General features: G+C 39.2%; 1 protein-coding gene across 6 annotated transcripts in view; it reads left to right on the forward strand.

The window, feature by feature from the left end:
* The first annotated feature begins 383 nt into the window (after nucleotides 1-383).
* cobl (cordon-bleu WH2 repeat protein) overlaps nucleotides 384-14,211 on the forward strand; it is a 53,441-nt gene continuing 39,613 nt past the window's right edge. For 4 of the 6 annotated variants that reach the window (XM_087848036.1, XM_087848035.1, XM_087848033.1 and 1 more), the window contains exons 1-3: nucleotides 389-824; nucleotides 10,309-10,503; nucleotides 13,947-14,157. In XM_087848036.1, coding sequence (XP_087704162.1) covers nucleotides 796-824; nucleotides 10,309-10,503; nucleotides 13,947-14,157 — 435 coding nt within the window. In that variant the 5' untranslated portion in view covers nucleotides 389-795. Of the gene's footprint in view, nucleotides 825-9,080; nucleotides 9,300-10,308; nucleotides 10,504-13,946; nucleotides 14,158-14,211 lie in introns of those variants that run through there. The other 2 variants (XM_087848030.1, XM_087848032.1) reach the window with 2 other exon arrangements.

The raw sequence follows: 14,211 nt of genomic DNA on the forward strand, positions 1-14,211 counted from the left end.
TGGTAGTAGGGTATTTCTATACGGTATTCGTACCGACGCTCTCCAGTTGGCGCTGAATGAAGTCCCGATGAGGATGATTGACATTAGATCTGCTGACGAAAGCGGGCTGAAGGGAATCTCGGCAAAGTAGGAGTATGTAGATAACGGAAATCGCTTGGGATTCCTTTCTAAATAAAAGCGTTAATGCTCTTTAAGCGCTACAAGACTGTCCGCACGCGAGGCACAGTAGGGAAAATAGCACAGTTATAACGTAGATGTTTTCTGTGAAGCTAATATATATCCCACATTAGAGTCGCACAAAAACGGCAAGACTTTGAAATTAGCGTTTTTAAAAGGAAACTTTTAGTTTGAAAGGACATCCCGGTAGTCTTTTTAATGGTTCAGTTGGCTTGACAACTTCGCGAAGGGATACGAAGATTACAACAAGTGGATATGACAAGTTACTCAGTCCGAATGACTCAGTAAGAATGTTCAGCATGGATAGACTATAACTTAAAAATAGTGAGCATGTACGGATTGTTAGGTCGTTGCTAGCCTCCAGGGACACTTTGCGGCCGTTATGCTTCAGCTCACAGCAGACTGACTCATCTTTGCCCACTGTCACTTGTTGTGCACTCTTATACGTTATAGACAGTTTTTCCCTGTTAGAGTTATACTATAAAATTTGACGACTATAAATTATTGTAAGTACGATGCTAAAACTCGCAGGTGACAACGTCATGGCCCACCGAGTCTGAGTAACAGCGCATTTTGGGAGCGAGCCCCGCTAATCTCAAGTTGGAGACAGTCTCAGCGATGAGCGCGTCCTCAAAGCCGCCTTTAGGGTAAGTAGCCCATTTCTAAACATACACTCGACACACCAGACTATTTACAACTCAGTTCGTGTGTGAGTGTTTTTTCTTCTGATTGTTTACGTAACATTAAAAGAAGTTTCTGGATAATTGTAATAATGTCAGCTGGAAATTTGCCTTGGCTGAATGCTTAAACATAACAGTCTCTAATTTCTAGTCTTACTATGAAAGCCATAACCTACTAATGGGTTCGGTTCTAATGTTCCCGCGATATTATAGGGTGCTATTTGTTTTAAGTTTGTTTTGTTTTTTCTTTTTTTTTACCACGGCAATGAATTATTGTAGATAGGCCCGTTGCCCATTCAAGTGTATATGACTGCCCAGTAATAACACACAGCCTATAGTCAGCACCGACAACAGAGAGTGTTCCAGCAGCCCAGTCTGTTTGCCACACACATAGGAAAAACCATGAGCGGCTTAGAAGCACATAATATTTTAACTGTGTCCTTGGTGGTTCATGGAGAGACATTAATGAAGATCTGGTGCTGGAACAGCAACAACTGTGAACTGTACTTTCCAAAGGCTCCTTTTAATTGTGTAGTTTGGGTGGGGCCGCCAGTTGCATATTGAGCCTGCCATTTAAAACCAAACATAAACTAAATGCAACCTGATTATCCTACATGTTATGAGAATTTATATTAGGGCACACTCCAACAGATCATACCAAGTAACTCCTTATCATCTACTGTACATTTGAATGCCAAAACATGCTATTGTTGGCGACAGAGTCCACACACTATGATTGCAGGTCTTAGTCTTTCACATGTTGTTGTGCTACAAGGGGATAAAAGTAAGTGTTTACCACCCTAAAAGCAGTATTGCTGATTTATGTTTACCAGTCTGTTTGTTTTTGTTGTCCAGGGGTAGAAAGGCAAAATATAAAAGGCCAAATTATAGCCTTCATCTGCCTATGTTTTTAATAATATGTCATAATAGTCAGTGTCTGTTTTTTGTTTTGTATTTTACTGGGTGATCAGCAAAAGAAAATTAGTGTGCAATGTCCTGGTGAGCTGCTCTGTCTTTCAGCATCATTATGTGGTACTTGGGTGCTAATTATGGTCATACCTGTGTACTTGAGAGCCCCTGTCGTTGACCTTGTCAATTCTGATCTAATTTAGATGAGTCATACCTTTTACTCAGCGGGACACCATAAAAATGCCATCGTCCATGTGCTGTAGTTATGTAGTAATAGTTCACTATCGTATAAACAGTAAAATGTGATGTTCTTCAGGGGAAATACCAGCAACACTTGATAGTGTTGATGAGGTGAATACAATTTTGGTCTTTTCTTTTTTCTCCTGCTGTGACCTTTAAAGCAAAGGTTCCTTTAACCAGATACTCTTAATTACAGTGAATCCAGACTCTTAAGTGCTTGTTGGCCAAATTATAAAGCGCACAGGTCACGGAGGTAGCTGGCAGTGGAAGCAAAATGGCTTTTTATCTGCTCTTTATGTGACATTTCTTCCCATTTAAATGTACCTTGACAACTTTTGTTCTGTGATCTCTCTTTCGTCATCACACAGGGAGTAGCTACTTTACTACATAGTGCCGCCCTCGTGAAACACAGCTCATAAAACTGCATTAACATGCAGCACAGTCAAACAGTCTGGGAAGAGACCATTGATTGCTTTTCTTCTTTTTTTTTTTTTTTAACTTTTGTACCTGGCTAGTGAAATCTGAGAATGTGCATGTTTGATTGTGTATCAGTGCTTACAAAGCCTGTTTTTATCAGTAGTGCAAAGTTGGACTGAATAAGGCCTTAGTTCCTAAGCTTTAAAGAAAGTCTAATTAGGCATGAATATAACGTTTGATTGTTGTTGGCTTTTTTTTTGTGCTTGTTTTTGTTTGTTTCTGTAATACTGTGGGGTCTGCAGTTTACAATATAAGATGTATAGATGACAGTTGTTGTGTAAATTGAATTGAATTGAATAATAGAAACAAATGATTTCCCAGTGAGAACGTTACAGAAAGTCAGGATGAACATCCGACAACATGTGTCCTCATCTGAAGCAAAATAGTTTTCATTACTTAACCTCACCCTCTTTTTTTAGTGTGTGTTCATTGTATTTATACCAGACTAGTCCTCTTTCTCGAAATCTTAATGAGCACACTGGTGTTTTCCTCTGCATGTCTGGACCTGGGGTGTTTGTGTGTCAATAAGCGACTGCCTCTGTACTTGTTTGTGTGCCGAGCGAGGTTGAGAGCAGAAGCGTCTGTTTAATATGGCTTTATTTCATGGTCTTATGGTTAGTACACGACCCCACAGAAGCAATAAGGAAACAGCAGAGTGGCTTAAATAAATGGAGAATTAATTAAAGCAGAACCACTGAAATAAATTACAAATTTACAGAATTCCCCACTTGTTTTTTTCTTTTCTTCCATCCTTCAAAGTGTTTTACTGAGGTGGTAAAAGTTTAATAAGAATTCTTTTCTCTTTTCTTGAGACGCCGTTGATGCATGTGACGTCAGAACCTTGTGAGTTTACTTTGGTCACATGGTTCAGTCCCCAGTAACAATCATCCACCCAAACCTCACATTTGGTCCCACTTATTAGCTGTTCAAAGGGCCTCTTGAAGCGCAAAGAGCAAAAGAAAAATAAAACAGCCTTACCACCGTCAACGTCCAGATTTGTGCTGTCATGTGCTTCATCGCTGGTGGGCCACACATCCTACTTTAAACACATCTGCAGTTTTTTTGGTTTATTTGTTTTGGTGCCCAATCAAAAACACACCCCCAGGAAGATGGGGTTGGAGATTTTACAGATAAATTCTGTATGCATGCATACAAATACACACACCCAGAGGTAATTACTGCATGCCACGCTGCCTGTCCTGTTGTATGTGGATGTCTGTGTGAACTAATAAGTGATGTATATGAAGAGAGGTCTCGCCTAGCTACAGTCAAAAACGTCCGTTACTTTGAAGCATTTGAGTCCGCTGAACTCAAATGCCATTCTTACTGTTTGACTGTTTGCATAGCATTTGAATGCCATTTGTGTTGCACACGTATAGATAGACTAAGAGTAATCTAAGATAGCATACTGTATGTCTTTTCCTAGCTGGTGTCTCAGATGATTTTAAGACAGAAGCAGACATAACCTTTCCAAACCTCACACCCACTTCATAAAATATTAAGGTCCATGTGGTCGGCCACTAACTCAGGGCTGCTGACTAAGGGAGTTCCCTTCTTTTTGTTTTTGCTCGGAAGCCTATACAGTGTGCATATTTAGCAAAGGGCGTACATGGTAACAGCTGGACGCTTAGTGTTATTTTTATGATGAGTTAAATTTAACTCATGAAAGCTGAGATGGGAGAGAGAGGGTTGCGTTTGAGGCTATGCGTTGTTGGCAGTAGTGCAGTATGTATCTGGTAATGTCTGCATCTAGCTCTCAGGCCATCCCGTTTAAAATAGAGAGGGTGTGGATGCAGTGCAAGCCTGTTCAGCACACGCTGATGGAATATATTGGCTCAAAAGCACAAGACTGGCGTATAATCTTTATGTGAAGTAGTTAGCTTATTAATTAAATTAACTGGAAGTGCTACTCCTTTAATTAACAACAACAGTGCATTTTACAAGGCCAGGCACAGTAGGATGAAATTAATCAGTCCTTGGGCAGCGCACTACCAGGCAGCACTTATGCTCATAAGATAGTTACTCCAGCACAATGCTTCGTTATATCAGTGACATTTCAGACATTTAGACTGGCCCTATTTATAAACTATCGTGATCCTTAGGTTCACTACATTATCCACTCTGTTTTCTTCCACTTGTCAACCTCTGCCCCCACCCTCCCTCTCCCTGCAAAAAAAGCACTAGCAGACACCTTACAACAAAGTAGTGCTTGTATATTTGACAGTATCTACAGTACACTGTATCTGCCTGTATTGTGCAGCTGTTATGCACTGCTCAGATTTATTTCTGGAAGCCTGCTGTCATATGTTAGTCTCTGTGGTATGTGTGTTTGTCACAGAGGAAGACAGACGGACTGCATGTGTGTGAGTAAAGCTGGGTGGATTCATCTAGCTGATGTGATAAAGCAGAGGTATTGGAGTGTTCAATGTGATAGATTTGCACATGTTTAACCTTGGAATGTTTCTCCCTGCTTTTGCCTTCATTGCAAAGAAAGATAAGGAATAACCTGTAATCATATCAGTAATTTACCAACATGTGACATTTTTAAGCTATTATTATTAAACACATAAAGGGTATCAGAAGGGAGCGCATGCAATCTTTTTTCACGTTGGCAAACCTTCCTTTAAGGCATGGCTTTCTGCCAAAAGTTATGAATGAATGCTTTTGTACTTTTTCCCCACAAATGCTGTGATAATATTTCACTTTTCAGCTTTTCTGAAGCTTTACACTGATTTGTGTTATATATATATATATATATATATATATATTTTAATTTTTGCTTCTTCTTTTCTTCCTGTCACTCCAGCAGGAGTTCTCTCTAATTGAACAAGCAGCAGCTTAGGGAATAGAGAATAAACTAATTATTATTTCCTGCTGTTGTTCCTCTACATTCCACTCTTTGCTCCACCCTTATTATTCCCTTTCCCCCTGTTCCCCCTCGACACAAGGCTTTGTGCCACCTGAGATTCCCTCTTCTCTCTCTTTCTTACTAACCATTTATTGTCTTTTTTTTGTTCTCTTACTTCTGTTGGTCTGTTTGCCACCCGTGAGCTTTACCACAATGTAGCTGGAACACAGGGAAATGCCCTCTGGAACAGGCCAGTTAATAAATGTTCAAAAAAGACCAAATAAGAAAAGGAAAAAACAGGCATGATTTTTCCAGCTCTGCAGACAGTCTGTTAAGTCAGCTTCCCGTTCCTGTATTTGGAGAATTGTGGTTGTCTTGGTACATGTTTTGTGCTAAACTGTTTACAGCATGTCTCTTAGTCACTGGTCACAAGCAGACATGATAACTATATATGTCAAAAGAGATGAATACAAAAAAGAGGGTTGATGTGTAGTGGTGCTATCCACAGTAGGTGGATTTTTCTCTTTAGTTGTGAAATAAATACTCTGGGTTGTGGTTAAATCGTTGGTGAAATTACATCCTACGTCCTAATCATTTTTTCCTTGAGGTCTTCCATGAGTTCAAGGAATGACGTGAAGCAAAAATCAAAAGGAGACAGACGAATACTTTAGCAGTGCTAAACTCGTGCACATGCAGAAGGCTGTGGTGAATTTGTGATGTCCCAAAGATCACTCAGAGACAGCTGTAAATATTTTATCCTGTGCATTCTTGCCATGTTTTATGCAGGCTATAAAAAACATCAACTCTTTAAAAAATATTGTTTCCCTTACATGCTAGAAATAGCAGCGAAACAAAAAGGTTGTTACAATAAGAATAGTTGCTCTTGTCCATACTTAAATATAAATAAGCACCAATCTAACTGTAGAAAATAATTGTTACATTTATAAAATATTGATAACCTTTGAATGTAGCTAATGCAATGGGATGGTATTATCCTTTTGTAAAAGCTGGTCTGGTACATCCTGTGCTCAAGCATTGAACCAGCTTTGATTAGCATTTAAAGAATTTAAGCAGGACTGCCTCTTAGATACCTCATGTCCTTTCAGTCCGTCCTCCTCTAAGAAAAAAAAAGACAGTTTGACCACAACCGTGGATTACTGGTTGCTGGTTCCATCTGAGGTTATTGAGTTAGCTAACTGTTTAAGAGTGTAAGCAACCTAATTGATCCCATGAGTAACAAGTCATTTAGCACCTGCGGTGTTGTGGGTGTTCCTTTTTTTTTTGTTAATCTCCCACGGGTTATTACGGTCTCTGCACACATGTTGATCAGACTCTGCAGAGCCCTAACTTGGTTCTTTTGGAGAAGTCAGGACTTGATAATCAGGTAAATTAAAGTTTCATACAAACTAAAAATATTAACACTGGAGCCTTCGGGGCTATTTATAGTATGTAATAAGGTTACAGCTTGTATGCAAATTTAGTGAAATGTTTTGCATTTGGGCAAATGAGACAGTAAAACCGGATATGATTTATCAGTCTGAGGAGAGCTAATGATTGTATGCTGCCTGCAAGCCTAGACCATTATTATGGCAACACATTTGTTTGTATGTCTGTTAAGAAAATCAGAGGTTCAAAAATAAATGTTGACATTTTTTCATTTGCTTCTCTATGCTTTGTAATTTTCACTTTGCTGTAGTGAGAGGGACAGCGGTGAGACTGTGAATATAGAGGATGAAGCTGGCATTTCCAGACTCGGTTTACTTGACATTGAGATGCGGTGGGGGTTAAGCACATTGATAGTAATATGAGCATCAAGACATATGCTGAATTAGAAGGTTTTGTGACTAGCAACTGCAAACAAATGCTTTACTTGGCTCATATGTCCAATTTCAGTCTTCCACACTCTGTCTCTTGTTCATTGGTGTTTCTCCGGGTCACTCACCCTGGGTGTGCATGCCTCTCCAGTCCACAGCTGCTACTGGACTAAGATCTGCCTTCTTTTGCAGTCAAGTGGTGTAAATATAGGTTGCCACGGGGACACCATGACACTCAAAGGGTATGCTGACTAGATGCATGTGTGGAGGGAGAACCTGAGTGTCCCGGATGTGTGGTGCACACTCTGTGTCTATTGCGTAATCAGGTGAAAACGTAAGTCGGACTTTTCAAATGTGTGATTACTGGACAAATACATGAAAGAAATATAAATGATTAATTCTGATAAGACATATAAAACATAAAAATATTTTTTGTGCTTTATCTAGATTAAGCTTAATGTTTTTTTCTTATAAATTAAATTTAAAAGAAGCCTTTTTTTAACAGATGAATAAAGAAGTGTGCCAGGGATCCTGCAGTAGCCTTTCGGCATATGGGTCACCTGCTCAACCCACTCAAAAATGTGTTTTGATGGTTCTGATAGAGGATAATATACTAGGATCATGCACTAGTATATCTGGATATTGGGTTGATAAGATCTTGGAACGTGGGACCATTTACAGTGTTTCCCTGACAAATAAGGATAAATGATACATTGTCTAACCTTTATTTCTTCCCTATTTAAAAACAAAGTGAAGGTGGTCTCCAGTATGTATTTAGTATTATGCAATCTTTTTACCAAACAGGAATAATCTTAACTCTGACGTACACATTGGCAGTGTTTACATTTTGTAGTGTAATATGTGTGCCACCACACAAAGTCATGCCTTAACATTCAGTCACGATTTAACCCAAGTGTCTTGATCAAGATTGAGCATAGTAATATTCAGGTTATAGAAGAGGTAAAGCATGTTTTCAAATATTTATTTATGTGCCTTCTGGTAATTTTTTATAGCTGCCCACATGTTCTAATTTCAGATGCACCATAGACTGGAGCCCGGCTGATGCTGAGGGTTAAAAACTTCTGACATTGCTGTATAAACCAATAATTTTTTTTATATATGTGAATACATTGCTATAGACTTATAGCAATGTATTTGCTGAAACTGATGTGTACTCCTGTGCAGAAAGTATTGTGGACAGATTTTTTAAAAGAATTTTAATAGAGGCCAGCAAAAGAAATCCATCCTTGTTAATGCTGTTTTGTCACGTAAAATGAACTATCCATTAGTAACCTTTTCTGTGTGTGCAGGTGTGTATGTGTGTGAGCATTGTAACTTAGTCTCTTCAGCAGCACTTACTGCCCCCCTGTGCCAGAGCTGGGTTTCCTTTTGCGTTTCATTCCTTGGTGCTTCTTTACTTTCCCACTCTTTCTCTCTGTTTACGCTCATTCTAACTCTGTGGGAGACTAGGCTTCTTCTAAAGGAGTCTTTGTACATGTTTGAGCGAGGAAAAGCAAGAGAGAGAGAGGGAAAGGGAAATGTTACGGTGAGACAAACAGCAAGCGAAAGAGAGAGGAGGATACTAGCTGCCTGTGTTAAGCCTGGCCAGGACCCAGTCCCACAGTTCCACAGAGCCCTGTGCTGTTTACCTTAAAAGACTCAGAGTTAACAGGAAAATGCAAAAAGTCTCTCACAGTTACAGGTCTGTAAGTCTGCTCTTTCATCACTACACACAGTTTTAGGTGCGTATATAGTCAGAGATTTTCTAGTCAATAATTAGAAATGACGTGCACTGTGATTTGACTCCAAATTCCAAAAAGTGAAACATTCTCACTGCACTGGATAATGAGTCAATGACTCTATGAGCCCTTTGGGCGAGAGTTAGTTTATATGTGACGTAGCTGTTAATGGTTAACTTTAGCCAGGTTAGAGTCCACTCACTGTGCTATGTCCATGTGCAAATGTCCTTCATTTTGCTGTCTTTAAACTGGGCAGGGATAAAGTCGAGAATACTGGATTGAACAACTTCGGAGTCTACAATTAAATGCTTACACTGATTCTTCGGGGTGTCTTCCGAATCCTTGGAACGAGAGTTAAACAGTCTGATATATAACACGTTCGGAACACTTAATCAGCACAAGGACTGTTTTTGATGTGAGTGGGATGTTTTTTCTTTTCTTATCCAAGGCTAATACTTGAGAGAGTGAGTGTGTGCTTAATCATATGGCACTCGTCATTGCTAAGAGAATGAACTGTTTCATTTTTGTCTAATCAGCTGTGTCTGTCAGGGCAAGTACAGTTTATGTTAAGCCGAGGTCAAACACACAAGAAGGAGCTTGTCATTGACATCTGTCACAGTGCTCACGAGGAGCTGTGTGGCTGGAGTATGTTTTGCATCTGCGTTCGTTTTTTTAATTTGTGATTTTCTTAAAAGTATTTTAAAGAGATTCAATGATGCGTGGTCTGCACCCTGGCCCATTCAGTACTTTATGGCTTTCTTTATTTCTGTTAAGAAAAACAAACCCAATAGAATTTCTAATTTTCTCAATGCTGCTACAGTTCTGTCAGCCCAATTTTGTATTACTGTTTATAACATTGTTGATTCATAGGTTCAGATATGTTTATACATTCTCCTCAGGGGTGGAATAAAAATGGATGAGGGGTGTTGTTTCTGTCAAAGCAGGGATGTTAATTTGCCTTTGGAAAGCTGTTTGATAGCAGGCATTGGTTGTAGGAGTGTAGGAGTGATATTAAAGAGGCAATAGACCACATAGATTGAACAGCTGCAAAAGGCTCAGAGATCTTGATAACCAAAATAATAATCTTGGTGTGTCTGTAGTTTGTTATGTAATCTAAATGAAGGGAAAGTTATGTCACAATCAGAAACAGAAAGATAGAAAAAAAGTCAACATTAGTATTCCGGCTGCCCCTGATGTGGTAGCAGTGGGTTGTATTCATAGGCTGTCATGTTGTGTAACTGACTGAACTTCAGAAAAATACAGTAATGATTCAGAGGAAACAGACATATTTATAATATCTAATTTGTTTGTATAAAAATAAATACGTCATTAGGAAATTTTAAAGTATTGTATCATATGAAAAGGATGGCCTGAAATAGAAAAAATATTCTTATTTGTGTATCTCTCCAACTTTCATCACCAAGAAGGAGGATGAAGGCCCATGCCCCACCTCCACCACCGGCCCCTCAACCCGCTCCACGCCATATCTTCAGAACCACTACACCTGATGGGGGAGGGACATCAGGCATGGAGGCCAAGGAGAACATCCTGAGGGCCACAGTGGATTTACAGTTAACCCTGCCACAGGGCAACCAGATTTATGTGACTGAGGATGGAAGGTGAGAAAAAATAGGCCCACACAAGCCCATATCAAACATAGTTTTGATTTGTTCATTTTATTGTCACATGTATCATGACCAAAGGTTTTGCCCATTAATCTCATATTATTTGACTATAAAATCTTCATATATCTGTAGCTATTTTATTATTTATATCTCGAAATACAAATCTAATCTAACCTTAGTTTATTGTTAGTTCTGCGATATGATTCTATAGGTTGATCTTCATTCAGTCACCAGAAAAACTGTATGTTTGTTGCTCCTGTGCATGTTTTGTTTGCTGTGCCAGCGGGGCCTCGTTAGGGGGTTCCATTCCAATTTCCAACACAAGCTTTGTCCCAGCGAGTCAGTGGCTGACCTGCTAGTGCTCTCTGTCCCTAATGAGGCAATTGTCTCTAGGGCAGAAAATTGGGGATGTCTCTCTTGTATAAAACAACAAGAGACTCTTTTAATAACTATAGAGAATGTATCACCATCAGATGCCTCTGTATGCTCATCACCAGGAAAACTATGTATCATATTATTGTCATAGAGGCTTTCTAACATGCAAAACTAGTATAATAGAAGAGGGGCCTGAAAGCTGAAGGCTCTGCCCCCCATTCCACTTTTAAATATTCCAGAAACCACAGGTTGTTATGACACTATGAAGGTAAGACCTTGTATGACCTTCTGTGTTTAATAGAAGATGGTAATATTATGATCAATGCTGCTTAAAACATCAGAACCTGTTGCTATGACTGTCACGATCCTGGGTCTTTTGACCCAGCGTTTTGAGTTTTAGTTTATGTTTAAGCCCTTCAGGTTTTCTAAGTTCATTTTTTATCATGCCTAGGTTCTTCTAGTTCTTTGTTATTAGATTCCCCTTGTGTCTTCCACCCCTGTTAAGTCTCCCTTGCCCTTCATGTGGTTCATGTCTGTGTCTTACGTTGTCAAGTTCAGGTTGTCATGTCATGTCATGTCTTATGTTTCCTGTTTTATTTTGAAGAGGTCTTGTGTTCCTGTGTTCATCGTGTCTAGTATTACTCTTCCACTGTGACGTTGTTATGTTCATGTGTGTCAGCTGTTTCCCCCATGTGTTCCCACTTCTCTCATTAGTCTCCTGTGTGTATTTAGTCTGTGCCTTCTCATTCAGTCTTTGTCAGATCGTCTGTGTTTTCCCTTGCCATGTCCTCCTTTCAGGTTTTTCTCACCACATTGCCATGTTTAGAGTTTCCCTATGTTTTCAACTTGCCAGGGTTCTTCATGTTTCCTTTCTAGTTTACCCAGTTTAGGTTATTGCTTAGTTTGCATTGTTTTCGCCCTTTTATTTTGTACTGTTCTGTCTGCTTTAATAAACGGTTCATCATCAGTTAAGTTTGAGTTTGAGAATGTCTGCGCCTGGGTCCTCTCTTCGCACGCCACACAGTTTGCCTCGGGAAACTGTGACAATGACAGAGGGGTAAACACAAATCATTCATACAAAGGCTCATTCACCATCTCCACCCTAAGGTCAAAGGGTGATATAACCTGTGATAACAGGTGATATAAGTCTCCTCATAGACTTATATCACCTGTTATATTCTATAGTGATAGTTAATTAGTGATTAAATTCAAGGACTAAAAATAGCACATACAGGAATGTGCCAGAACATTGCAACATATTGTTTTATCTTGTTTACGGTTATGGGCTTGGGACTTTTTAGTTTTATGTTTTGTGAACGTAAGGACAGATTGTCTCATTTAAACACATTCCAGTCATGACTATACCAGAGATGACGTAATTCTCTACTTTAAAAATAAGTGAAACAGTGGTTGAATAAAGATATGGCATATCTTTGCATTCTCCTGATCTCATAAACTTCAGTTATCAATGTAAAGTTCCAGTGTTTGTTTGTTTTTTTTTACTTTCATTCCTGCGTTATTAATCCTGTGATTAAGGGAAGTTGTGCCTCACAAAGGACTCAGAAACTCTCAGAGGCTTTGCTCTAGTTGACGCACCTTTGCTGCTCTCTTAAAGCACAAACTTATTTTACAAAAGTCGAGTAGTCATGTTAAATAAACATGATCTCAGTATTGACAAAAAAGAACAAGCTTTAGGATATTTGCTATAATCAATCACCACGAGCGGGTTTATTTTGTAGGATTTAAAAATAGCGAAAAATGTGGTGCAGATATTGCACTAGGCATTTACAATGCAGGAATGATAGTATATGTTATTACTGAATTAATACTGTTGCTTAGGCAGTTACTTATTTAGTTTTTATCTGGTTGTGTGTTTTTGTTGTCATGCTCATATTAATATTATTATTACACCTAATATATTATTTTTATGACCGCAGTGTCACACTTCATGAATGATCTACATGCCCTGTGCACCCTCGTAATGTAATTTGTCACACTTTAAATATTTACGATAGGTACTTGAAACTACAGCTTAGTAATGCTTGACCATAACATGGTTAAAAATGACCCTATGTGAACCAGGGAGGTATATATTCAGTGCTAGAGTAAATACATAGAAATAAATTGAGTAAATGCTTAGAGACAGTCATTATGTTTTGGCATGTTTTGTATGAAATGAATCTCGAGAAGCACACCAGACACTGGGTCTGTTTTTGGTTTTAGTTGCAGTCTGCATCCATGTGTTAGTGATTGTCAATGGTGCTCTTTGTAGCAGTATCTCTCTCAGTTCTGTCATCTGATCTCTGTTCCCAGAAAACATTGGAGACTGTTTCTAGGTTTCTTTATGTGAGGATTGACAAGTAGTACTATAGGCCTCCACATGAGCACCGCAATCCAAACAGCACACAAAGCAATGGGCATAAGTGAATGACAGAGGCATTATTTTTTATGCCCAGTGCTTTGTCACTACCTTTTTTGTAAAGACTCTTAGATGGACTGCACAGGTGAAATCTTCAGCAACCACCTTACCTTTTATAGAGCATATGGACGCGCTCAGGTTTTAGGTCTACTTCACATACACTGTGTTATCTTTCAGTCAGAGTTTTGCAATATTAAACAATAACATGGATTTTGTAGGGGTTTAAAATGGATAAGAACATTCTCAGAAAAAGGTGCTACTAATATACAAACAATCAACCTCAAATGAATGAAAACTATTTGTACAGAAAGAATTCAGATAAAGGCAACATTTTGATGTTCATATTTAAATCACTGCTGCTGTCATTGTATCTGTATTTTGTCTGTGGAAATGGCTTAGATCAAAATACCACCCACTGTTTCTAACATTTTGAAGTGCATCAAGTGAGAGTGTGGCATTGTTTCATTCTGTTCTCTTTACTTCAGCTAAGCTTCGAAGACTTTGTAACCCTAGCTTTTGTCCTGCCTCCCTTTCTTCTCTTCTCATCTCCTTCGGCATTTCTTTCTTAAACACACACACTCACACACACATACACACACACACGTTTCCTCTCACTCCTATTATCTCTCTCTTTCCCTCTCAGTAAAGCACTGATGGATCTGCTGGTCGAGCTGTGTAGTCGCTACCACCTGAATCCAGCTCTGCACACTTTGGAGGTTCTGTCTCCTGAGGGCCGGTCTTTGGGCTTCAAGCCCAACGCACTGTTGGGCTCCCTTAACGTGGCCTGTGTGCTTATCAAGGAAAAAGTCTTGGAGGAGAAAGTGGCGCGCAGACCAGCACCCAAAGTGCCAGAGGTGAGTTGCAGTGGATCCTGACACCTTGAGCTACCTCCTCTTTTGTCATATGTG

Source organism: Neolamprologus brichardi, chromosome 11, assembly GCF_056152115.1.
Source record: "Neolamprologus brichardi isolate AB-2024 chromosome 11, ASM5615211v1, whole genome shotgun sequence".
Taxonomy (NCBI): Eukaryota; Metazoa; Chordata; class Actinopteri; order Cichliformes; family Cichlidae; genus Neolamprologus; species Neolamprologus brichardi.